Source organism: Fusarium verticillioides, chromosome 9, assembly GCF_000149555.1.
Source record: "Fusarium verticillioides 7600 chromosome 9, whole genome shotgun sequence".
NCBI classification, from domain to species: domain Eukaryota; kingdom Fungi; phylum Ascomycota; class Sordariomycetes; order Hypocreales; family Nectriaceae; genus Fusarium; species Fusarium verticillioides.
The window spans coordinates 2,652,055-2,676,276 of record NC_031683.1 but is presented as its reverse complement, the minus strand read 5'-3'; the positions used below and the strand labels follow the sequence as shown (position 1 = coordinate 2,676,276).

Sequence of the window (24,222 nt, the reverse complement as noted above, 5' to 3'; positions counted from 1 at the left end):
ATGCTCGATCATGATGCCCTTTGATCGCCTGTGCTACCAGATGTGAAGATCACGTAGGCTAGGTCCTCAGGAGCAACCGCAGCAAGTACAAGATCTGGCTTCGAGGCGCAGGTGCAAATGAGTGATTGAACAAGCTCATCGTCAATAACAATGCAGCGTCCAACAATGCCTCGTACTTTACTACTGTAAAGCTTGGAAGTAAGCGAAACTGTCGCGCCCGTCTGCCCAACGACCTGCGCTACTCTAGCAGGCGGATCATTCGGATCAATAAGCGTAAAGGCATGGCCGGCTTTCATGACCGCTAGCATTGAAGCGACGACCCATTTTGACTTCTGAAGGTAAATGGGGAGTATCGCATGCTCTTGGTCTGAGGTGCTGAACTTGATGAGTGCTGCTAGACGAGATGTGATGTTGTCAAGCTCAGAGTATGTCCATTCTCCGTCCCAAGCGCAGATTGCGGGATTGGCAGGGGAGAGGGAAGCTGTTTTGAGCATCTCTTTGTGGATGAGGGTTGGCTGGGAAGGGATGGGGTGTGAGTTCCAGCTCTGGATCTCAGCTTGATCTTCTTGTGTGATCATGTTAAGTTCTCCCACAGACAGCTGCTCATCCGATGAGTCTCTGAGGACCTTGATCAAGTGCCCTAGTTGTCCCAAGAGACGAGCCATTTACCGAGAGTCGATGAGGCTCTTGTCATATCTGGCAATGATGGATACTCCATCACTGGCCGGCCATCTGACAGTGGAGCAACAGGGCGCGATTGGTGCAGGGTATAAACAGCTCAGACTCCCCGATCTTGCGGTGAATCTCACAAGGAGAGGACCATTCATTGTCGCCCTCGGTGACTAGCAGGACGGTCTGAAACCCGCAAGCAGCAGAACCGTCATCCCCAGAGGAAGCGACGTTGCGAAGACCGACATCTGCAAATTGGCGGATGGCATCATCGTTCCCATTGACTGTGGTCAAAATGTCTGACAGAGACTGGTCAGAAGCGCAGTGTACGCGGAAAGGGACGACAGTCCGTGTTGGGCCATTAGCCAGGGTTTGCCGTTGCTCTGTCACTACACCAAACAGGGCCTCTTACGAGTGTGTGTAGCGTGACAGGAGAATCGCAAGTGCTGTTCGACAGACAGCTGTACCGGGCCAAGTTGACCGTTGCAGAGTTGTGAAAGTCATGCGTTGCTCTGACCTTGCATCGGGGTAGGGAACATCAAGGGGAGATGTCAAGTGCGGAAACGCCGAAGCATTCAGATCACTGAAGTACTCCTTCCAGAACTGAGTCGCAGTGTGGATTCCCGCAGTCTTTGGAATCTTCGACCCATCAGTGGGAGTCAACGACAGGCCATGGCAAACTCTTCCTTAATAAAGCTTTATCCTAAGTAGCGAAAAGAGTTAGGTAATCTAGCCTAAGTTTAGGGGAGTCTTTATTGAGGTTCTTTTAACATCCTCTTCTAAAGTAGTATATTTTCTCACTTCCTAATAGATGTCACTGACAATCAGGCCAAAAAGTCATAGAGATGTCAAACTGACAATGAAACCAAGAAGGTCATGTAAGACGTCAGGTCGAGCTGTCCCGCGGCCTCCATTACCGGCCTTTATCGCGGCTGTTGTTGATGGCGTTAATACCTAACTGGGAGGATTCGTGGCGGCCCCCCTCCGCGGCCTCTGTCGCGGCCTTGATGATAATGAGTTTATGGATTTTGCGGCATTATTGATGGCGTTAATACCCAACTGGGAGGATTCCTCTGCTATTGATGGCGTTAATACCTAACTGGGAGGATTCCTCTGCTGTTGATGGTGTTAATACCCAACTGGGAGGATTCCTCCGCGACATCCTCCTCGCATACCTATCATTACCACAACGACACTAGCGATGAGGACAAACAGCGCGGCGTCCTCTCCTCCTCGCATCCCTACCATTACCACAACGACACCAGAGATAAGGACGAACAGCGCGGCATCCATCACCAGCCTTTGTTGTGGCGTCCAGCGCGGCGTCACGTCGCGCTGTTCATCCTCATCACTGGTGTTATTGTGGTAATGGTAGGGATGCGCGGAGGACGTCGCGCTCTTCGTCCTTATCGCTGGTGTTGTTGTGATATGTCCTCATCGCTGGTATCGTTGTGGTAATGGTAGGGATGCGAGTAGGAGAGGATGCCGCGATGGACGACGCCACGATGGACGACGCCGCGATGTCACAACGACACCAGCGATGAGGATGAACGCCGGTGATGGAGGCCACGGAGGAACGCCGTAACGGACGCCGTGACAAACGCTCGATGGCCGACGCGACTGTAACGTGACCGTGGATGTGATAAGTATGATAAGTATGATAAGTGTGATGAGTGCGATGAGTGCGATGAGTGCGATAGGGTCTAGGGGAGGAAAGAAAACACAGGACCTTGGACCCTAAGGGATGAAAATATTAGGTAAATTTAGCCTAAGCTTAGGGTGTACTTTACTAAGTTTATTTTAATACCTTACTAGTATGTTAAGGTTCGGTGTTTTTTGCCCCTTACAGGAGGTATATCGATAGCTGATATAACTGTTAATATAAGGCTCCAGGTTGTCCCTCGGACTACAGTAGAGATTGGACAATGGGTCTTGGTCTTCCCAACGATTTTGCGGAGAAGTTCCATCCCAACGAGAAAGGACATGTCACCATGGCCAGCTTCGCAATGGCTGAGGCAATGGACCTTCGGTCATTAGTGCTTGGCATTGATCCCCCTTCGTGTGAGGTTAAGGACCAGTTCAAATGCTGGTCCGACGACAACTGGAAGATCTATGCCAGCGCTGATCGACTGGACAAGCACTATGAGGATTTCTGTAAGAACATTGAACAGCCTGATCATGAGAAGGGTTGGGATTACTACAAGGTGTATGATGAAGACACACCCGGTGAGCATGAGTTCAGGATCTCGCTCAGCGATGATGTTGCAGATTACGATGTGAATCAGTGCATCGACTCCTTCAAGAAGCTCATCCACAACTGCGATACCAATCGCCGGCTGAACTGGAAGACCGGAGGTAAATACGTCCGCGACGACGGAGCCTACACCTAAGAAGTCAGCCCCACGCGTTATAACAGACCCTGGCCACCCCCTGAGTACGCTCAAGGTACCTGCAAAGGATGGTACCACTTTTCTCATAGTTCATACACCATCGAGGGCGGTGGGTTCTCTACGTGGGACTTTGGTCAGAAGACGATGAGGCCAAGCATGAATGGATGCTATGGTCTCGGAACGACGGCTTGGAACTTTGAGTACTACGATGAACCGACTGAGGAGGGGTATAAGTGGAAGCTTACGTTTAATACGCCTGTTTTTGTGAGGTCTAGGTTTTTTAAGAATAATAAGGTTGTGAAAGGAGCTGGTGGGTGGACTGAAGGTTGTGGAGGAAATGATTGAGTTAGATATGATGAAGTACTTAGGTTTCAAGCAATACAAACAGTTATTATAAACCCTTATGAAAAAATACGATGAATGTGCCCTATCTTGTATTTCTTACTGTAAGAGAGCTCCACCATATTGTACCCTATCTTGTATTCTAACTGCGTCAGGTCAAGTTAGGTGTTCTGCTGCCATCGGTCAGATTATTAATCAAGCCAACTTGACATAATTTCGCCGCGTCTGCATTGTTTGGAAAGATATATCTAGACTCATGCTATCTGTCTTTCTTTTCAATGGCTCTTCAGTCATTATTGCTTGCTGATCTTGTTACATCCATGCAATCCGGCAGATCGGTTAAAGCAGTCGCCATGTCACTTCAGTATCATTACTCTTTCTCTCACGTCTCCAAGACGGATTCAGTTCATCAATCCGCGGTTAAGTACCGCGACTTACGTCTCAAAGCGCTAAAGGCTTCTCCTGAGTCCTTTTCTTCCACATACGAGATTGAACATCGGTTCACAGATGCGGAATGGGTGGATCGCCTCCTCCAAGATGATAGAGAGAACTTCGTCTGCATCGCAACCCCGGTCAACCCTGACACATCTTCCGCGGCACAATGGATAGGACAAGTGACTTTGAGAGGTCCAGTCAGCAGAAAAGATTTTACTCTTCCCGAGGTTTCCGGCCAACCGATGCCCGGCGGGGACGACGAGGAAGATCGTTGGCAGATGCTCAGCCTGTTCATTCTGCCGGAACATCAAGGACGGAAACTTGGACAAGGTCTATGCCGGGAGGTCATTAGACACTTGCAAGAAACTCAACAAAAGGCTAGAACCGTCGTGAGATTGATGGTCAAGCCTCAAAACACCGCTACGGTTCACTTGTATGAAAAGCTTGGTTTCGAAATCGTCGGGAAATGCACATTGGCTGAGGCTCTCGTCGCGAACGGAGATGGTCATCTGCTCCCCGAAGATATTACAGACGCCAGGTACTCAACTAGAGCAGGCCTGGTCATGATCTATACTATCCCAACGACTGCCTAGAATTGAGAAAGGTTACGGCGGAGTACTGAGTAGCCAGACCTGGGGGCTTGGTACCTAATTCACGAGACTCCTGTGGAAGTATTCCGCTCACAATATGCTAATAGACAAATATTCTCATGACTTGACACTACTATATGAGTAGGGAAGCATTATCTACAGTTTCGTTTTAGTCTTAGGCGGATGCTCCTCCTCCCACTTCTTCAGCAGTGCCGTTGCCGTTTCAACCTTGCGGGTAAATCCATCATACAACTTGGCCCATCCATCGCTCACAGTCCTGATATCAATCGGCCGACCAGTCTTCGCATTGATATACGTAATCGATCCCGTAACCTGTGCCACTACAGCCTGCTGCTGCAAAGAAAACAGAACCGTCGTGCCAATATTATGGTTCGGTGTGAACTTTTCTTCACGATTGGCCACAATGAGCTGTACCACGATGAGATATGGTCTTCAATATGGCGTGGCGCATGGCTTGACTTACCGAGTCTGGATATCGAACTTGTCTCTTCAACAATATCTCATACTTGTGCACAACGGGTATGACACTCTTTCCCTTGATCATATCCTCGTATTCCTGCTTAGACAAAAACTCATCGTAGCTTTCCATGACGCGCTGCCAGCAAATGCCAAAGAAATGTAGGTACTGGGAATGCGCGACATGTCCGAACGGGTCTTGGTCTTCTGCCCAGGTCACACCGCGTTCTACCATGGTCTTGGCTTCAAACCCCTGTGCTTCAAGGGCTGTCAGCGCTTTTGCACGAAGAGCCGCGTAAGGATCATCTTGGTCGGGTAGTTGGGAGGATTTGGGAGCGCCTGCGCGGTGGTAAGGCGAGAAGTAGTCTGTTGCCTTGAGAGGCGCGAAAGTCTTGTCGAATCCCGGCATGGTCAGAACTGTGTGTTATGCGTTTATTTGCTACGAATAGTGAATGGTGAGGGGCAGCCAGCACTTTTATAGAGCGGTGCACTGTAAATGAAACATAATGCTAGTATCGAAAGCAGTAATCTCCGGATCCTTGTTGCTGGTATCATTGCACCCTTATTGAACTTAATATTCCTGTCAAGACCACTCGGAATGCCGACCCTTCTATCCGCAAACTTTCGAGCCAAGATGGCTTTAGCCAATGATGGGTCGCCATTTATATATTGGTTGCATTGGATGACCGTCCAAGGAGCGGGGAAGCGACACGTTTTGCTCCATCTGGTAGGTAACATGGCGGCCAAGCAGAAATTCATGGTCGCCTCCATCAATCTGTCAAAACCGGCCCCCAATAATAGGTATAATAACCTTCTGCGGCACATACATAGTTGGGGGCCATCCTAAAACAAGAGCAGTCGCTCGGTATCCAAGCGTGTCAGTTACATGTGATAAACCTCTTGTCCCGTGTATTTCAGGCTAATATGATAACGAATCCTGTTCAAATCTCTCGCTCAAAAAGTTGCAAAATCAATCCGTCAGCTTCATTCCTTATATAAACTAAGCTAGCCGTAATGAATTTCATGAGAATTTACGGTGCCTATCAAATAAATAGCCGTTGTTATTGTGTGTCTGACTAGTAACTCAATGCCAACCGACGTCATAGATTTCTGTCATTCCAGCTCTGGCCCCGTTTGCTTGCGACGAACCCATCACATCCATTTCTCATTCCATATCAAAATCAGCCCAGAGTTTCATTCAGATAGTATCAGTCATCAAAGATAGTACTCTCCGTCCCTAATACCCTTGCTTTACAGACCAGAAATGGCTGCATCGCGTTCAAAAGCCAAGCCCTTGATGGACACAATATCCGAAGCCCACCGCATGTCCTACCGCATCGGCCGCGGCGAACAAGGCGTCCTCACCTTTGAACCCTACAAATCCGCCATCCTTCCCCTCTGGCGCTTCCGCACAGCCCCTATCGCGCGAAAAAGCGCTCAAGACCTATGGACCAAGTTCAATGAGTTCAAAGACCAGCGCGATTTTGTGGGGATGGATATGACGCGTAAATTCATACAGATGGGTATGACGCGTGCAAAGAGATATGCTAATCATGCTGGGGGGCGGAAATATAAGAAGGGCACCAGGGAGGAATTACCGAAGAGTGATGAGCATCCAGATAAGGATGAGAAGCTGAGGGCGAGCTTGATCTTTAGAGGGTATTGGGAGAGGTGTAAAGAGGATGAGGAGTATCAGAATCTCAAGGAGGAGTTTTTAGAAAAGCAGAAGAATTGGAAGGACTCTTGACAAATTCTCAGCATTGTCGTATTTTTCTGCAGACTCTCTGGAAATGGTATGTTGATATTCAGCGCACCCTCTCTTCTTTATTTTCTCTGTCAAGCTCCTTAATAATTGCTGCTCTTTGTCTGACCCAGCCATTCAATCGCACTACCACCACGAAGAGGCGCATTAAGAACCTGCTTGATAGCATCACTTAGTGCATCATCCTCATTCATATCCCATGTCTATGGCCACTTTTCTCCTCTGTCTGCGTACCTCTCCCAGGTCGGCTGCTGAAGCTTTGCCTTCTCGACCGCAGCCTCAAGTCTTTCGGGGAGCTTACTGCCCGGGAAGCCGCTAGTGAACCATATGATTTGCCTTTCAAGAAGCTTTATAAGCTCAACTTTGACAAGGAACCTTCGGTCTCGATATCTAAAGGTTGCGCTCCTTGGCTTGCCTTTTGTGATCGTAGCCTGGCCTGATATGTTTGATGACATCCTTAGTGGTATTTGTTCGTAAGAGGGGTCTTGTTGGTTAGGATTTGTTTAATCGTTCACTGTCAGCCTTAAGTACTTGTGTATATAGTATTTATTTAGACGTGTACTTGTTTAAATGAGGCCTGGATATGTTAGAAATATAGTTCTATAACTACTATTTATCAACTATATTTATTAAAGCCTTACTCTAGTACTTGTTCCCTATTTCTATTAATAAGACTTACTCTTATGCCCTGCGCCTTTGGGAATATCATTGCTTGTTCATCCTCTGAGTTCATGGTTCATCCCTTTAATGTTACTACTTAGCAGTATGATGTAGATTTTGTGTTTATCTCATTGCAGCTCGCGGCTCCTCACAGCTGATATAGCCAGCTACATTAAACCCTAGAGAGAGGGCATATAACTACTACTCTGCACTGTTGATATATTTCTATTTAATGACAACAGTATCTCGAGCCTGAATTGCATCAGTTTTTACTACCGCGAAAAGCGCGTTGTCTCTAGGTTAAGCAGTTGACTGCCGGTAGGCTTATCTCGATTCGGCATGCATTGCGGGGAAGCTCTAAAAATAACTGGTACAAAGTTATGCAACTCCATCACGACCAATCAAGACGCGAATCTCAACCACGAACATCTTTTATGCTCATACCAGCCAGCGCATAAACAACTCACAACAAGCCTAACAAATTCCAGTCCGCCCGATCATCCAGCGCGAGTCCCGACAAGGCATGCATCACCGACAATCCGTGATCATCTCCCTGTAAGATCACGGCACATTCCATGCTAAGTTTTCAGCTCTGCCAGAATTGCGGGGATGATTGCTGCTCTCAATCAGCCTTATGCCCTCCGATGGAACCTGACTTGACTTTATTAGGATTAAAGTAAGCATGGCGAGACAGTAAATCAGCGATTAACTGCCTTTGTTAGTTAGATAGGGTTGCAAGTGGCTTTCAGCTAGGCATCAGAGACTAAGACGGTGAAATTTTGGGCCGTTGATGGATGGCGGTGTGTTGGATTATAAGAGGCAGATGATTCCGTAGCTAAGAAGCTACTCCTCATCATCCTGCAGAGCCAAATTAAGCTTATTGAAAAGTCAAAATGAAGTTCAGCACCATCCTTCTCGTTCTCGCCCCTCTCGTCTCCGCAGCTGCTTCTAAAGAGGCTGCTGCTGGCCTTCCCGACCTTGCCTCGGCCAGTGAGAAGGGTCACGATCTCTCATCTCACGGCGAAGGACTTCAGCTCGCTGCCAAGGTCTGCCCAGCCAAGTTCCCAAGAAAGTGCTCCATCGGCAACTTCTGCTGCCGAACTCTCAAGTGCTGCCAGAAGGAATGCTGCCAGAACTCTGCGAGGTACTGCAGCAATGGCCGTTGCTACAAATAAATAGCCAGCCAGTAGGATATAAAGTAAGTTCAAGGCAAACCTCAAGTAAGAACAGGTACTAACCAACTGTAGCATGAATTATATAACCACGGATCGATGTGAATAGGTTCAGAGGTTGGAAGGGATGCCCTACGAATCGGATTACTGGTTATTGGAAAGGAACCTCGATATGGCTAGCATGAGAATGAATGAAGAATCTTTTATTTCAAAAGTTGCAGTGTATCCCAACCCATCTTGCACCCTTCTCCTTGCCCCTATACATCCACTAAGCCAACACAACATCTGGCTGGGGATCATTTGGCCTGTCCCAAGGGAAGCCATTCCTAAACAATAGCTCCTCTTTCGACTTCTCAGTAGACATGACCACCACGCATGAGTATTCGCTGACATTCATGCTGATAATTCGATAAAGGCCCCGCGCTATATGCTTCGTCACTTGGGTTACCGCGTGGTGAACATGTTCGTTGGTGCCTGTCCGAAGGATACTGAAATTGGACTCCCCGTTAATGTTGATGAAGACAACATCGACTCGGTTGATGACTGTGCTGAAGCCTGGAGCTGGTGGTGGCCATGAACTGGGATTGGTGGAAGGGTCAACTGTATAATGAACTGTGGGTTGGTGGGCCATAATAATTGCTTCTTGGATATGATAATTGGTGCGGTTCTTTTACCAGAAAATATTCGAGTTCGAGTTTCAAAGAGTTCGACTGGGAGGATGAGTATTGTTTATACACCATTGCACCGCAGCGATTGTTATCTTCATCATTTGCCTTATCTTGCTGGTGATACCCTCTGTTGGTCGTTGTCCCGTTTCATCAAAAGTTCCACTACGCCTTAAATGTATCTAGTATTCCCTGCTCATTCAGAAGCCCTCGTGATATCCAATGTAGTGCAACCAACAGCCAATAGCCAACACCGTAAGGTGCACACTTTTGGGTAGCCAACACGACAAGTAGCTCTCTGAGGGACGACCTGAAAAACTTCTGTGAGAGAATTAAATGTTTTTTACCCTGAGTAACTACATCCTTACCAGTGCGAGCTGTGGTGAGCTGAAATGTAAAGAAGTGTGGCATTGTCTTGTTGATCCTTATCTTATCCTTATCTTATCGCGTGGCCATTCGTCCAAGTCGCTACTTTCAGCCAGCCATCGTCACGCACAGCCTGTCGATCACTAACATGATTGGACGCGACAGAAGCGTGTCCGCTGATAATTGGCGATCTGCCAAGCACTGCCCCCGCCTGGAGGATTGCTTATTTCCGATTAAATACAGGGTAATCGCGGGCATTTTTTTAGAGAGACATTCTTGGCGTTGTTTCGTTTCATTCCAAGACTTTTCGTTGAAGTAATGTCTGATAAAACGGGTGCCAAGAGTACGGAACAAGCGGGACAGTCCGAGAATAATCCCCCGTCTTGGTCGTCGAGGTTGTATCGACAAGTTGGTTTCTCGGCCAAGAAGACATGGCAGGATAGAGGTGACATCATTCGTCATTCTAAAGAGCTCTTTACTGTGAGTTCAAAATCCTCGAATTCAGAATCTATCTAGCTCACGATATACAGGGTGCAGGTCCAACTGGACTTTCATACTCTCAACTCCCAACAGCCTCAAGTATACGGCTTCTTGAGGTCAAGCCTGGGAACCCCAGTGAGATGCTGCAATGCTCTCTCCACACAGTTGACTTAGCAGACAACCCCAAATACCACGCGCTCTCATACACATGGGAGCTAGACCCACCAACCTTCCCTTACGAACTGAGATATCTGTCTCAAAAAGTTCCAAACTTCTCAAAAGCCGTCAGCAGCGGCGTCGACACATTCAACCACACTCTCAATCGCCTCATGGTTCGGTCGCGTTCTGAGCCAGTAGATCCAGATGCCAAGCCAGTTGAAAACACGACCGACCGCGACAAGATCCTGTGCGATGGCAAAGGCGTCTACGTCAAATCTAACCTATACCAAGCTCTTCTCCAACTCAGAAAAGCGCATCCAGGAGTCTACTGGATCGACGCGATTTGCATCAACCAATCTAACCTTACGGAGCTGGGCCAACAAGTCCAGATGATGAACCGGATCTACAGTTCAGCTTCTCAAGTCACGATCTGGCTAGGTACTTGTCCCCACGTTTTCGCGCCAGGCGTAGCGAACCTCATCGAGACGACCAAATCCGGACTTCCCGAGATTATCGAGGCTGCTGAAGCCAAAGACTTTTACTACACCAGAGTCGGAACAACATCGCTTTGGCATTTAGTTCTCTGCGTCTTTTTCATCGTCACGCGTAAATGGTTTAAGCGGCTCTGGGTTTTGCAGGAGCTATGCCTTGCCAAAGAAGCCATATTCCTCTTGGGAGATTACAAACTCGAAGCTGATGACATCTCTGTTGCTTTTGGTTGGATGAGGAGTATTCTGGGCGCTTGGAATACCAGTGGACTGCATATGTTTGCCCAGATATTGACGTGGGTCGGCGACATGCCTGACCAGGCTGTTTCGTTGCTCAATTCACGCCGCACGATTTCTGAGGGTGACAAAGTGGGTCTACAAGAATGGTTCAGGCTGGTCAAGAACCGCGAGGCAAGAGATCCGAGGGATATGGTGTATGGCGGACTCGCTTTGATCAAGCCAGAGACGCTATTGATGGATCCAAGCTTAAAACAAGGCTCCGGCAGCTCATCACTGGATCATGATGAAATTGCACCAGATGGCACACGGCGATGGCTATCACTGCACGCAGACTACGCCATAGAATTTCCCTCGGTTCTCGAGAAGGTGGCGCTGTGTCTTTTGTCGGGTCCTGAGCCAATGAACCTCCTCTCGCTTGCAACGCGATACCGTTCTCCGTACTTCTACGACATGACGAGAGACACATGCATCCACTACTCAGCTATGAAGTATGATAAGTTGTCAGAGCTTGAACTCGATGTGCCATCATGGTACCCGGTCCCATGGTTTGAGAATTCGCGGGGTATGAAGCCTCTCATCTGGCAAAACAGCACGCCACTCGAAAGCAATTCCAGGATGATTAATAGCCCATCCGTATCTGCGGACGGTAAATCGCTGTTTCTCGAAGCATCGCAATTAGACGTCATCGAATCCTGTGTCCTCTGTAATTTCTTCGGCGATCTGGCGCACGATATGGAGTTGATGATCACGCTGAGCGACACGAAAAATGAGCAAGCACAGGAAGCTGCGGCTTTGAAGGACTCTTTTAACTACGCTCCGCCATTTCATCTACTAGAAGTTATACTCAGCATGGCTGTAAACGCAAGATCGGCAGGAAAATCGCCTCTTGAGGTCTTCTGTGACCTTCTCACTGCGGGAACGTGGGGAGGCCCGCAGAGCGGCAAGATGATCGGGTTCTGCCAATGGATTGACGATTGGGTAAACAACTACATCACAGAACATGACAAGGAAAAAGCAAAAGTTACCGACGAAACACCCACCCGGAAGGAATTTATCGCCAAAAGAGAACCCATCATGGCAAAAATAAAAGACGACTACATCAAGCTACGCGCTGCATATCCAAATGAACCGTGGTCACCCGAGGACCGCAAAGCCATCTCGGAAGAACGCAAGACCCAAGCCTCACACTTCGCAAGAACCCTGCAAATAGCACAGACGGTCCGAGCTCTGTTCAAGACCCAAAGCGGCAGACTCATCCTTGCACCGGCCTGGGCTGAAAAGGGCGATGTTGTGATGGTGGTGAAAGGCGGCAGGGTTCCTTACGTCTTTACACCAAGAGATGAGGACATTAAGCGCAAGATTGCCTTTAAAGAGAAGTACAACGGTGAGATATCGATGGAGGCGTTGAAGGTACGGGTGGGACATAAGGAGGCGGAGAAATGGGATGCGGCAAGTCTGCGGGGTGACATTGGAGGTAATGAGATTTATTTACTCACTGGTGAAGCTTATTTGCATGACTCGGATTTGGAGGAAATTCTGGCAAGGGAATTGGAGTTTGGCAGATTACAAATCGTCTAATGAGATCATGCGATGCGGAGAGTTTGGCTGTCATTGTTAGTTGCGCACCTGGACCTTGACAAACTTCTGTCATATTCCGAGCTTGGATGTGCATGTTGCCCGAGATGAGATTGATAGCTGAGCTTCAATTTGCACAGACTTTGTCTGTGGCTTACCAACTCTCCGGATCTCAGCGGAGCGGCAAACAACAGCGGTTACTCAACGATCGTGAATTGATGAAATGAAGCAATAACGGCGCATGGTACTAACAAGATTACTCCGCCAAAAAAGCCACAGGAGCTGTTTTAGACGCTCGAGGCTTGGAACTATTTCCAATAATTGGTTTGCCTTTTCGATATGCTTAAACAGCAGATGTAAGCCCAGCGGTTAAGCGATGCCCATCGACCACTGCGAGGTTGATCTCATGTCACTCCAAATACTCTTACGTGATGCGATCAACAAAAAAGGAAGGCAATTCACTGCTCCGGTTCTAGATCCCCCAGAAATAGTGAAGAGCCAACCCCTGAAAGCCCTACTCGAGACTCACTGGAACAGTCTCAGCGGCGCCAGTACCTGAATTTAGCGCTGACTCTGGATATTAACCTCAACAAACACAGACGCCTCAACGGCACCTGCTACAGAGCTCGGGAGCAAGCTCTCCAATCAATCACCCCTGACCTCGTATTCCCCAGATGAGATCCACGGAGAAAAGCTTAGTTCAGTTGAGGTTCCATCGCCAAGCCAATCGATCAGCAGCAATCTCCACGACGGCAAATCAGTGGGTATCAGCCGACCTGGCCTAACCTCAGGGGTAAGACGTTCTAGACACCGCTAGCCCGGACGGCTAAACCACTGCAGCCAATAGTAGCCAGCAACAAATTTCCTACCTGTAAGCCATACGAACTTATGCCCTGGATTAGTTCCCAATAGTGCTTGTAACCGCGCGCTGCCGAGATGCATCGAACCTCGGACTTCTCCAATCACCGTAACTTTCGCCGACCCCTGAGCACGTCAATTGCTTCCCAGCTGGCGTAGTGGATGATGTGAATTTGTTTATTCGATGAGTTTTGCTACTGGTACCTTCCACTATGAGCCGTGAACCGAGATTAGTGCAGTGTTCACAGGGCTGCTAGACGAGCATGTCACTACTGCATCTAAAAGTAGATTCATCATGGGAATAGACAATGACATAAAAGACCTGAGTCTCCTCTCCTCGAACTTCTTTTCCCTTCTGCTCTTCAGTCACTCACTCACATCCACTCTTTACTCGCAACTTCTCTACGCTCTTTCAACAAAAGACAACAGTCCTTCCTTAATTCCATTTTCTTCAATAACTAAACCGCCAACATGAAGTTCTCTGCTGTCACCCTTCTCACTCTTGCCACTGGCATCCTCGCCGCTCCCGTCGCCGAGGCCAGCTACGACGTCTCGTACTCCAACTACCAGGCTCCCAAGGCCCCCAAGCCCCACTATGAGAAGCCCAAGCCTAAGCCTCACCACGAGAAGCCCAAGCACGAGTATCCCGCTCCCAAGCCTCACCATGAGAAGCCCAAGCCCAAGCCTCACCCCAAGAAGCCTGAGTACCCTGCTCCTCACCACGAGAAGCCCAAGCCTGCTCCTAAGCCTGAGTACAAGGCTCCCACCTACCAGGCTCCTCACTACTAGATTCGCTCTGAGAGGATGAAGGACAGTGGCTGTTTGTGCTGTGGTAATTGAGTGAGTGACTCGTGCTGATTCATGATCATGGTATACGACCTGTGTGGAAACGCATAGCGAGAGCACGGCGCTGGACTTCCGACTTATGAGAGATTCTGGAGGAATGGCAGACATGTGTTTGGATGGATGGACTTTAGACATTTTCTTCTTGTACTTTATTGGCATATAAGTTATTAATAACTGCATCCGAATGAACTGCGTTGCTTATATCTACTTCCTCTACATCTACATGCCAAGTGACAGTGTTGTTGGCTAATGTTCTTACAGCCATTTTAAAAGCAATAGTCCCATAAGCGACGTTCAATTGCCAACTCAAGCTTAAAATTACCCAAGCTCTCAAAGATCCGATCAACGACTGCCAACCACCTCATGTTGAGCTTAGTAACATAATGCGCTTTCGTATATTCCCAATAATCGGGAAACCATCCAGAGTTCTCCCAGTCCACGATACCCGAAATCCGACCATTGTGTATCAAAACGTTGCGCATATTGATGTCTGAATGCGTGAACACTATGCCATGACCCGTGGAGTGAAATGCATCTGGCAGTGCGGGTGTTCGCAGTGTATCATTGAACTCTTCTTCGTCAGTGAATGGCCCGAAGAAGTCACCCCGCTCCTCGTCGTAGTCTTGACAGGCCACGGTTCGATAGTCATAACAGGGCCCACCAACGGCATTGCTAATAGCATGCTTCTGCTCTCCTTGCCGGGAGACCGAGCGTAGCTGTGCCATGTATTTCTGCATATCGTGCCTGAAAATGTCAAGATCATCATCGCCGAGGGTGTCGATATAGGAGCCCAAGCGTTGTCCCGGCGTTGTGGTTGTCAGCAGATCAGATGCGTCAGAGTCAGATACCAGGTCCAACGGACGAGGAACTGGGACTTTGTTCTGGCTCCGCACAAGCTTCAAAGCTCCAAACTCGTTTACTAGTGTTTGGTAGTCATCGCGATGCATCGTCTTTAGGTACATGCCACAAGGAAGTTGTTGAACCTTGAGGCTAGAGGATGGCCCATAAGTCCGAACCCCCAGAGATTTTAGAGATTGGTTGATCCCTATACGAAGGAGAACCGGCATCAAACGGCAAATTTATGCAAACGCAAGAGCGACGTATTCCGAGATGTAGGGCCAAGGTGAGGAGAATAGCATGGTTTTCGGTGGTTGTCGCGGTCGCTTGGCAATCTCTTGACAACTAGACTCCATCGTACGGACCTCGAGAATTTTGATGTAGTTAGGAGCAGACTCATGTCTGGAGTCTCAGACCCCGAGTTAGAATGATCTATAAAGCGGCCTCTTCGAACAGTCGGGATCCTCTCAACAATTGAAGGTCGGTTGGGACCTCCGATCGTGGCCTGCGATACACGATACTGTGACATTGTGAGTAGAGTGGAAACGGGAGAACGAAGGGTAACGAGACTGACGTCCGAACCTCTTGTGGATGTAAAGCGAAAGTAACCTTGCGCTAGAGCTTTCGCAGCAGATTTGCGTACAAGTTAATGATTCTGGACGCCAAAACTGCGACCGTCATTGGCTTGAATCTGCTCTTGTATATCAGAGCCACTGAAAGGATCAAATAGCTCTTGCAGAGACTTCAGCTCTGGTTAGCTCAAATTTGTTCAATAGCAGACAACACGGTAGGGTTTACCTCTCCGGAGAACTGAACTACGGGAAAGATCGGGGTAACAATTAGAGGATCAACCAAGGACGATTTGAGTCCTGTGATACGGCATGTATAGTTATCTCTCTTTGTCACATTAACTACGACGTCTTCCTTAGCGGTGTTTTGCTGTGAGAACTGTTCAATGACTGCTATGTTCAGCATTGTTTCTTCAGGGGATGGAGCCGAGGGTGCTTACCACTTCCAACTAGCTCCTTCCAGTCAGATAAAAGCGACGTTAAATCGAAGCCTTCTGGGCCGTCGGAGTATTTCTCAAGCACGTATCGAGAAGTCGCTTCAGGGTTCACGGAGTCTTGTAGGAAACATTCTAGGATTTGGTCATTGGGATGTTGGAGGCGGGAGTTGCGGACTATAGCGAGAGCCTTCTCGAGACTATTTGACGCTCTGCCATCACCCAAGGATCTTGGCTGGTAATCGAAAGTGAATGGTGAAGTGATGAAGACAATTGGGGATGTTGGTTGATGACGCGCACCCAATGGCCAATACATAATACTGCCGCCTAGAGAAGTATGACAGCCTCACGATAGCTACCCAGCTCTTTCTACCCAATGGGTCAGTGATATACCATACCCTATCGCATTGTTTCGAAGTGTCAAGATATCAGAACCCTGTCTTCCGTCGTCCAAAACGGCCTAGGAGGGAGCCATAGCACTCAACGGAAATTTAGAGAACTCCTCGATATACATCGTAATGAAGAGCCGGCCTCCTCCCAGAGAATATGAGCGTCAATTCTGTTTTCCCCAAAGTAGTTTACAGCTCAAGTTGACTTCAATAGCACTAGGGACAAGTTATCACTGATGACATTGGGCGGCGCGTTCTTCATCACGCGACGTCCCTTGCGGGACCATGGAAATACGAGGAGACACGGAACGAATCGGTAATTGGCTTAGCTATGATTGTATTGGTCAAAGTCAGCGGTGTATCCAATGTATTGCGCGCCACGCAAATAATTCAGTCTGTTCCTGCAGATGGTAAGCCATGTCATCGAACTGGAGCGGCTTTTACGTGCCGAACTTGGGTCAAGGATGCTCTGGTCGAACTACACGAAAAGGGAGAGATATTTCTGCCCAACGATATTGGTACGTAGGGACAGAAGCTCCGAGCGCTACAGCGTTTACACTGGCCTATGGTATAGAAGTGATTGAGACAGAAGCAATAGCATGTGCCGAAAGGTATGCTGCTGACAGTGAGCAAGGCAAGGGGACAACAGTCGTCAATAGTGCCGTTGCATCGCGGTTCTAGTGGCTATCTATCAGGTAGCCTCGAAAGTATGTTTTCAGATCGGACAACTGACAAATGCTTGCTTGTCTCTCGCTAGGAATGATTCCCAAACCCCCTATCTAATGTCAATGGCCACCGCGGTTGGACTTTACTCGGGCGCTAAGTGGCCGAACGGCCCGCTGTAGCCGGCTTCAGCAACCATCACATATTCAGAATGTGGTCGCGTGCTGCTCAGGGGAATTACTGTTCCTGACTAGAAGGGCTGAAAAGGGGATTGTTGGTCATGGTGAAAGTGACAGGTGAAGTTAAAGGATTAAAGGGGCAGAGCATGGTCGCCAGGAGAGAAGTTCGCTGGTTTCTGTGCAAGCACGAACGGAACTTTTGCAAGAACAATAAGGTTAAAAACAAGCACTTGCTACCTGGCTTCGATGCTGTGGGTAGGATCTCGTAACTGTGATCTTACATGAATGGAGCTTGAATACGGGGTTGGCAGAACATTAGATCGGGCGATGACGATCACTGGGACGACATATGTCGACACGAAGTGCAGCACTAGTATTAAAGTGCAAGAGAAATAAATGGCAGTGCACAACAATATCATGCACGAAACCAAGACCTGTAATGGTGACTATCTTTTGGACAATGACTAAAAAGCCATGCGGGGTCCAACATGGCTGGAAGCTATTTCCCTTGTTGAAGTTACATTAGGCCACTTATGCTGGACCTATGTATAGATTCTGTATGAGATGTCATTTATCTCGTATAACACGTCAAGGCAATCCCAACCCCTGGATGCAACAGCCTGCCCGCATGTCAAACCATCGAAGCTCGGTAAGTGCAGAGGTTCCGGGGCCCCGAATCCACAAAACGCGGACCGCGATGCGCTAAGCTCAGTAGCGGAATGACAGATTACCCATGGCATCATGAAGCGTCAAATACGAGAAGGCCACTCAGAGTGTATTCCCAGCTGAAGCTCGTGATCATTTTCTGCTTTGGTGTTAACGCGAGGAATAAACTACCCTGGACTAACAAACTTAGGGCAGCCAATCACGCGAGAGACGTTTCATTTCCGTGTAGCCGGCCGGTAGAGTCTAAAGTCGCTCCGGAGAAACTGTCTTGTGATTCACCTCAGCCCAAATCGCCATTGATGTGTAGCACAGCGTGTCTGCTACATTTCTCAGCCGTACAGAATGATCCAATGACATGAAATACCGAATCAAGGGATAAAAACCCAGGCAAATCACAAACATTCTGGTGTTTAGCCGCGATGCCCTAACTCATCTTAGTTGGATGATCTACTGCAACCCTTGGCTGCCCACACTTCCCCACCTGTCCCAGGGGTCCAGAACAGCTCCCCCTGCAAATTTGTGCTGCCGCTATTCCGCGACAAGAACAACATTTCCGATGTAGCCGGTCCCTTGGATTTAGCCACCTTGGCACCTTCCTACGTGAGAGGGGGAAGGGGACCTTTTTTGGTTCCTTTTTGATCTACACGAGAAGGAAGTGGCTGACGTTGGATTGGGATTGGGAAGGATTTTGCCAGCGCAGAGAGAGGCTGAGCTGAGGAGGACCTGTGCTGTGCTTTGGTAGGCAGAAGTCAGTTATATGACTCAGGCCATGATGACCCCACCAATTTCGCTCGTTTATGCAATGTCCTTTGAAACGAGGGATAATGAGTGAATGCGCTTTGTTCTGTTTCCCATTGTGTTTACATACCGAACATGAACAAAACATTGACTTTTTCACTTCGGATACCGGCTTGCACACTGACTCCCTGCCTAAACCATGTGAGGAAAACCTTGTTGCCATGCTACTGTCCATTCGGGTTATGACGAAAGAGTCAGCGAAAAGGGTGCAATGACATGGCATGACATGACTTAGGGCTGCAGCTCACTCTCAGGTCCAGATTCGGGAATAACCGAGCAAGGGTTTTCTCTTCCCTTTTCTAGCGTCCGGCCGCTATGCAGCGTAGAGAAATTGGTCTCGTGATGCATGACCTCGGGTACAAAGAGATTAAACGAGCTCTTACGGCGCATCATACCATAGCCTGTTTAGCCTCCGTGTACCCCCTCGACCAATGGACACTAAAAAAGACAGCCTAACACTGCCCCCTTTTTTTTCCTTAGTTGAAACTCGGCTCCTCGGCTCGCCCTAAAAACAGGTGAATCCCGCGTCTCCGCCAATCAAGTGTGTCCAAAGCATAAGCAGACGGTGCCGAAAATCCGTAACACGAGATTGAGCTGCTAGCCTAGAGCCAACGGCCCAAGGCAAAGAGGAAACAGCGCACGCGAGCTGTTCTTTTTTACTTTGCATAACGTAAAGGGGGCCGCTCTCGGTCAGGGCTTTTTGGGTAGACGCCGCAGCTAATTAAAAAAAAAAACAACGAATCCATAACTTAGACGATGATGGGCAGAAAATCTGTTATAATAGTCCCGGTCTCCCGGTTGCCTTCTCCACATTTTCGATTTCCTGTCTCGAGTTTCTCTTGTCTTTTTTATTTCTTCTAGAACGAAACGGCGATCATGGTGCTTGGCTTTCAGCTCTGAGGTGACATTTATTTCTTATAAGCATTCTACGTGACTAGTGCTACATACTCTCATTCATTTATCTTATCTTTTCCAAGCCTCTACGGCTTTTTTGTCTATCCATCATGGTCTGCATACCCTCTTGGCTCACGAGGTTGGGCGCTCGTCTTGCCAATCGCCCATTCATCTTTACTTTTGCTGTCTCAGCCCTCTTTGCATCCAAGCTCGCCCATATCCACAGCCACCGAAACGCCGTCGCTACCGGTCGATTACTCACCTTCTTCAGTACATTCTTCGTCCAAGATATTCTCGTCCTTCTTTTAATCCGACTCCTCCTCGATCAGTGGTCTCCCAGGACCCAAATACTACACTACGCCACTACAGCCGTCGCTGGTCTATTAATATTATACAATGTCGCTCTTTCGTTAATATCCATTACTTTTTACCTCGTCTCCGGCGCCGAGATTCACTGGCGAAACCTCAACCTTGTGTCCGACCCTACATCCAGAGCTATCTTCCTTTCTGGTCTTGTGACCTTTATCTTGGTCGCTTCTTGCTTGATCGTCCTTGCTTGGCTGCTTCAGAATGTGTGCTATAGAGTGTTTGGGTGGGGTGCGGATATGATCCATTTCCCCTGGGCCATGGCGCGAACTGCGACAAACCGATTCTTGAGGAAGCGAAACATCTACAGCCCTCTTCCTGATCCTGAGCCTGTCATTGCTGAGGAGGCCCAGTACGACGATGTTGACGATGAGGCGTGGATTGAGGACTTTGTCGAGCATGGCAAGTCGCAAACTCTGTACTCTCGAATCTCGCAACGAGTCAGCACTTTCGGTATCCGAGTGCAGCCTTCAACTGTGAGGCGCATTCACTACGGCATGCCATACTTCTTCTGGTCTCTCTTCACTATTGCCATGCTGGTCTTGTTGCTTGAGCGTCCCGATGATCGATCTCTACTCTTCCTCTCATGGACTACTGGTCTCCTCCCCTTTGTCGACGTCTCATCAACCGCACCTCTCCTCGATCAACTCCCCTCCAAGTTTGAGAAAGTCGGCATCCAGCACCAGTGGGATGAGAAGTCAGCCCTCGGCGAGCCCCCCAAGATGGATTGGCTGCCTAAGGGCAAGCCTCTCGCTGGCTTCGAGGATTGGTATACACCCAACGAGCTTCACTACAACGCCGCCAAGGATCCCATGAAGATTTCCAACCTCGACCAGCCTGTGCTGGAGGAGCTGAAGGATAAGCTCAAGGATGTCTCTGTCAAGCACGTTATGCTCTTCCTGCTCGAAAGTACCAGGAACGACGTCTTTCCCTTCAAGAAGGGCGGTCACATGTGGGAGAAGTTCCAGGATTCTTACCCTGATAAGAAGATACCCGAGGATGTCGAGGAACGCCTTAAGAACTTGATGCCTAATGCCCGATATGTCACTGGCGATTACGATGATGGCTTCAAGCACGACAAGACACCCAAGCGTGGCGGTGCTCATTTCAGCAACGCTTACACCTCCGGTACTTACACTCTCAAGAGTCTCGTCGGCACGATCTGCGGTCTTAACCCCCTCATCGCCGACTTCAACCTCGACTACAAGCGTCACATCTACCAACCCTGCTTGCCTCACATCTTCGACGCCATGAACAAGGCTGAAGATGAGAAGGCTGCCAAGTGGAAGTCATACTTCTTCCAGACCGCCATGATCCACTACGACAACCATCACAAGCTCATGGCCGCCTGCGGTTATCCCGAGGAGAACACCCAGGACCGAGACTCTCTTCGCAGCGAGAACGCTAAACACCGTGTTGATCTGGAGGATATCAACTACTTTGGCTTCCAGGAGGATCCTCTCGAGGATTACATGCGCGATGCCTTCAACGATGCTAAAGAGAACAACGGCCGTGTTTTCCTCACACATATCACTAGCACGAGTCATCACGCTTACGGTATTCCTAAGAATGAGACGTACACTGCTATTGGCTCCGGCAAGGATATTGATGAGATGTCCCATTACGCCAACGCTGAGAGCTATGATGATAAGTGGATTGGCAAGGTTCTCAAGATGTTGGATGACCAAGGTGTTGCAAATGAGACCCTCATCGTGTTCCTTGGTGATCACGGTGTCTCGCTGGTTGAGAATGGCAAGGCCTCTCCTTACTACAACCCCAGCGTTGGATCAGACCATGTCCCCCTTGTGTTCTCTCACCCATCTCTTCCCGCCTTCAACGTCAAGCACGCCGTTCACTCCACCCAAGTCCTCCCCACAATCCTCGATCTCATGCTCGAGAGTGACTCATTCGAGGGCGTCAGCCGCAAGGCCGCCGAGTCGCTCGTGGGCAACTACGAGGGCCAGTCCCTCCTTCGCCCTATGCAAATGGTCAACAACCAAACAGGCCAAGCCCAATGGCACTTCACCGTCGTCAACCCTGGCCGAGCCATGCTCAACGTGCGCGACGTCCGCTATCCCGACCGTCACCTCAGCGTTCCTCTCATCGACAACACCGAGTGGCGCCTCAGCGATCTCGCCGTCGACCCCTTAGAAAAGGATCCTGTTCAGGCCTTTGACTATCTCTCTTTCTTGGACTCTGTAGAGAAGAAGTGGGGTGTTGAGTGGGCGCAGTGGGTGGAGGAGGGTGCTTTCATGACGAGGTGGCATGTGCAGGAAAATGGAAAGCGTTGGCGTTATGAGAGGGATCCCAATGTCCAAGAGACAAGGGACCAATAAAAAAAACTGGGGAGTTAAGCGGCATATATAATGAAGATGTATGAATAGTTTGCATTTTAGAGTTTTGCATTGCGATATCCATTTTTCACTATTCTTGGTCAATCAATGCCTCTTATCGTGAAGTTTGAGTCTCGTCGCATTGAAGGATCGTGAGATGTCACCATATTCACTTAGCACATTGGACAGGATGCAGAGAAATGACATGATATAACTTTCTGTACAGTTTTGTGCGCTGTGAGAGCATCAAGTGACTGTCAAATTAATAAGACAACGTCAAGACCCCGAGACTTGAGTTCTTCAAAGATCAAACGTTCCATAACACAACTTCTCATATACCCCCACCAATTTCTGGTGCTCGACAGAAGAATCTGTGCAGCACGGTAAAAGTGACACAGCAGCAAGAGAATCCTCGAGTCTCCATCAGCAATCCAACGGGCAATCGGACCAGAACAAAGAGCCGGAACCCCAAAGAAGAGTTCCTCGATGTCGTTCCTGATAGAACCAAGCAGGCCATTACACATTGGGTCAACTGCCAATGATACACAGCACATGAGGGGGGATATTCGGTGGATGAGCGTTTCGAAGACTGAGCGGTCGGTTTGGGATAACAGAACCATGGAAGCAGCGGGGTGAGTAGGAGACGTGAACTTGTCTGTAACATCGGTAATGACCTCTTTAAGATGAATGAGTGACTGGTTATGTGTTTCCTCCTCACACGATTCTTCCGCCGGAGGAGACTTGGGTGAAGGATGCGGTATCTGGTTCTCCATCCCGAGAAGAAGTCGCCAAGCGCACGATGTCGGCTCATCACTCGGCACAGGGAAAGTCTCCCCTTGATACCGAGGATCATCCCAGATCCCCATCAACAAACTAACAAAACGCTCCGGATCATGGCCCCAGGACACAAGAGCCTGCTCTATATGATACCTCGGAGAGTGCCTTGCGACATCGGTGAAAATGCTTCCCTGGTCAATAAAGATGGGCATCGAACGAAACCACAGCTCTATGATCCCGGGAGTCAAGAAGAACAATTGATCTTTCGACAGGTCTAGTTTGGTCTGGCCGTGGAGAAAGTCGAGGTCGAACCATGATATGTAATTGACGAGTAGGGCTGTTCCCATGAGTGCCTCGCAGGTTCTGCTTATTGAGCGGGACGGGAGAAGGTTCTTGCGAAACTACTTGGACGGCTTTGGGCCATCAGATGCTCTGAAGCATCTTTGTATCTAGTCTCGTGGGGGCACAGTGAAGACAGGTGCATTGCTGAAGTATCGAGGATGGCCGACATGACAAAGTCTTCCTATTGTATGTTAGTAAGTGTACAACGAACAGGGGTTCCAAGCGCACATGGAAGGCTTGCTGCATGACAATCGGCCAGATCTGCGGAAATGCAAGGGTCGGTCGTGTTTCTTTATCCCAGTGATGAAACAGCTCAAGATGCATGAGGTTGATCCACGGAACCGGGTCAATCGCCTTAGCCACGACGGGAATAGCAACAGAGATATGACGCGGCTGAAAACACTGCTCATTCCGATGCAAACAATTCGTACACGGTACTCTCTCATCACACTACATACCGTCAATCCAAGCCTCGCATCACAAGGATAGTCATAGTCATACCTTGACCTTGCGCCGCTTACAAGCATCACAGCCCTTCCGACTCTTCCGATGGGGTCGCTTCTTCCTTGGCTGATCCAACGCTCCCAGCGTCTGCACTGAGGGGGACTGGCCGCTCGTTCCTGGAACGAGGATGGTATTGGAAAAGCGCGGGGATGTCATGGTTGATGTGTTTTGGGAGAACGAGGAGATGTGAGGAGAGTGGTTTTGAAGCTTCTCATTAGGTAGAGGGAGCCGGAGTGGAGTCTCGTTTTCCTGATGCGGAATGCGAGCAGGCTAGACTTGTTTGGGGATGCGAGATAG

The 24,222-nt window shown here is 48.9% G+C and overlaps 15 protein-coding genes across 15 annotated transcripts; 7 read left to right on the top strand and 8 right to left on the bottom strand.

Annotated features, from left to right (window-relative positions):
• Window positions 1-8: 8 nt before the first annotated feature.
• On the bottom strand, window positions 9-665 carry FVEG_16704 (hypothetical protein; the record flags this gene model as incomplete). Its single annotated transcript, XM_018905945.1, has 1 exon — window positions 9-665. One exon carries the CDS (start codon window positions 663-665, stop codon window positions 9-11), a length of 657 nt encoding a protein of 218 aa, XP_018757057.1.
• Window positions 666-717: 52 nt separating this feature from the next.
• Window positions 718-1,962, bottom strand: FVEG_16705 (hypothetical protein; the record flags this gene model as incomplete). The annotated part of the gene is made up of 3 exons (XM_018905946.1): window positions 718-1,076; window positions 1,137-1,308; window positions 1,855-1,962. The coding sequence occupies 3 exons, from the start codon at window positions 1,960-1,962 to the stop codon at window positions 718-720; spliced, it is 639 nt and encodes a 212-aa protein (XP_018757058.1).
• A 632-nt stretch (window positions 1,963-2,594) lies between these two features.
• On the top strand, window positions 2,595-3,404 carry FVEG_09994 (hypothetical protein; the record flags this gene model as incomplete). Its single annotated transcript, XM_018899061.1, has 2 exons — window positions 2,595-2,953; window positions 3,149-3,404. 2 exons carry the CDS (start codon window positions 2,595-2,597, stop codon window positions 3,402-3,404), a joined length of 615 nt encoding a protein of 204 aa, XP_018757059.1.
• A 350-nt stretch (window positions 3,405-3,754) lies between these two features.
• FVEG_09995 (hypothetical protein) lies at window positions 3,755-4,429 on the top strand (the record flags this gene model as incomplete). Its single annotated transcript, XM_018899062.1, has 1 exon — window positions 3,755-4,429. The coding sequence occupies one exon, from the start codon at window positions 3,755-3,757 to the stop codon at window positions 4,427-4,429; it is 675 nt and encodes a 224-aa protein (XP_018757060.1).
• Window positions 4,430-4,582: 153 nt separating this feature from the next.
• FVEG_09996 (hypothetical protein) lies at window positions 4,583-5,324 on the bottom strand (the record flags this gene model as incomplete). The annotated part of the gene is made up of 2 exons (XM_018899063.1): window positions 4,911-5,324; window positions 4,583-4,855 (listed from the first exon to the last, which is right to left on the bottom strand). Exons 1-2 carry the CDS (start codon window positions 5,310-5,312, stop codon window positions 4,583-4,585), a joined length of 675 nt encoding a protein of 224 aa, XP_018757061.1. The 5' UTR covers window positions 5,313-5,324.
• A 726-nt stretch (window positions 5,325-6,050) lies between these two features.
• On the top strand, window positions 6,051-7,146 carry FVEG_09997 (hypothetical protein). The gene has a single exon (XM_018899064.1). It carries the CDS (start codon window positions 6,168-6,170, stop codon window positions 6,648-6,650), a length of 483 nt encoding a protein of 160 aa, XP_018757062.1. The 5' UTR covers window positions 6,051-6,167; the 3' UTR covers window positions 6,651-7,146.
• A 1,072-nt stretch (window positions 7,147-8,218) lies between these two features.
• On the top strand, window positions 8,219-8,500 carry FVEG_09998 (hypothetical protein; the record flags this gene model as incomplete). The annotated part of the gene is made up of 1 exon (XM_018899065.1): window positions 8,219-8,500. The coding sequence occupies one exon, from the start codon at window positions 8,219-8,221 to the stop codon at window positions 8,498-8,500; it is 282 nt and encodes a 93-aa protein (XP_018757063.1).
• A 211-nt stretch (window positions 8,501-8,711) lies between these two features.
• On the bottom strand, window positions 8,712-9,128 carry FVEG_16706 (hypothetical protein; the record flags this gene model as incomplete). The annotated part of the gene is made up of 1 exon (XM_018905947.1): window positions 8,712-9,128. One exon carries the CDS (start codon window positions 9,126-9,128, stop codon window positions 8,766-8,768), a length of 363 nt encoding a protein of 120 aa, XP_018757064.1. The 3' UTR covers window positions 8,712-8,765.
• Window positions 9,129-9,846: 718 nt separating this feature from the next.
• Window positions 9,847-12,632, top strand: FVEG_09999 (hypothetical protein; the record flags this gene model as incomplete). The annotated part of the gene is made up of 2 exons (XM_018899066.1): window positions 9,847-10,008; window positions 10,059-12,632. The coding sequence occupies 2 exons, from the start codon at window positions 9,847-9,849 to the stop codon at window positions 12,471-12,473; spliced, it is 2,577 nt and encodes an 858-aa protein (XP_018757065.1). The 3' UTR covers window positions 12,474-12,632.
• A 1,011-nt stretch (window positions 12,633-13,643) lies between these two features.
• On the top strand, window positions 13,644-14,376 carry FVEG_10000 (hypothetical protein). Its single transcript, XM_018899067.1, has one exon. It carries the CDS (start codon window positions 13,800-13,802, stop codon window positions 14,115-14,117), a length of 318 nt encoding a protein of 105 aa, XP_018757066.1. The 5' UTR covers window positions 13,644-13,799; the 3' UTR covers window positions 14,118-14,376.
• A 64-nt stretch (window positions 14,377-14,440) lies between these two features.
• On the bottom strand, window positions 14,441-15,540 carry FVEG_16707 (hypothetical protein; the record flags this gene model as incomplete). Its single annotated transcript, XM_018905948.1, has 2 exons — window positions 14,441-15,219; window positions 15,264-15,540. 2 exons carry the CDS (start codon window positions 15,538-15,540, stop codon window positions 14,441-14,443), a joined length of 1,056 nt encoding a protein of 351 aa, XP_018757067.1.
• A 117-nt stretch (window positions 15,541-15,657) lies between these two features.
• On the bottom strand, window positions 15,658-16,330 carry FVEG_16708 (hypothetical protein; the record flags this gene model as incomplete). The annotated part of the gene is made up of 3 exons (XM_018905949.1): window positions 15,658-15,753; window positions 15,810-15,970; window positions 16,021-16,330. 3 exons carry the CDS (start codon window positions 16,328-16,330, stop codon window positions 15,658-15,660), a joined length of 567 nt encoding a protein of 188 aa, XP_018757068.1.
• Window positions 16,331-19,232: 2,902 nt separating this feature from the next.
• FVEG_10001 (hypothetical protein) lies at window positions 19,233-23,109 on the top strand. The gene has a single exon (XM_018899068.1). It carries the CDS (start codon window positions 19,714-19,716, stop codon window positions 22,303-22,305), a length of 2,592 nt encoding a protein of 863 aa, XP_018757069.1. The 5' UTR covers window positions 19,233-19,713; the 3' UTR covers window positions 22,306-23,109.
• Window positions 22,560-23,426, bottom strand: FVEG_16709 (hypothetical protein; the record flags this gene model as incomplete). Its single annotated transcript, XM_018905950.1, has 1 exon — window positions 22,560-23,426. One exon carries the CDS (start codon window positions 23,424-23,426, stop codon window positions 22,560-22,562), a length of 867 nt encoding a protein of 288 aa, XP_018757070.1.
• Window positions 23,427-23,446: 20 nt separating this feature from the next.
• On the bottom strand, window positions 23,447-24,081 carry FVEG_10002 (hypothetical protein; the record flags this gene model as incomplete). The annotated part of the gene is made up of 3 exons (XM_018899069.1): window positions 23,447-23,602; window positions 23,650-23,871; window positions 23,923-24,081. The coding sequence occupies 3 exons, from the start codon at window positions 24,079-24,081 to the stop codon at window positions 23,447-23,449; spliced, it is 537 nt and encodes a 178-aa protein (XP_018757071.1).
• Between the last annotated feature and the right edge of the window lie 141 nt (window positions 24,082-24,222).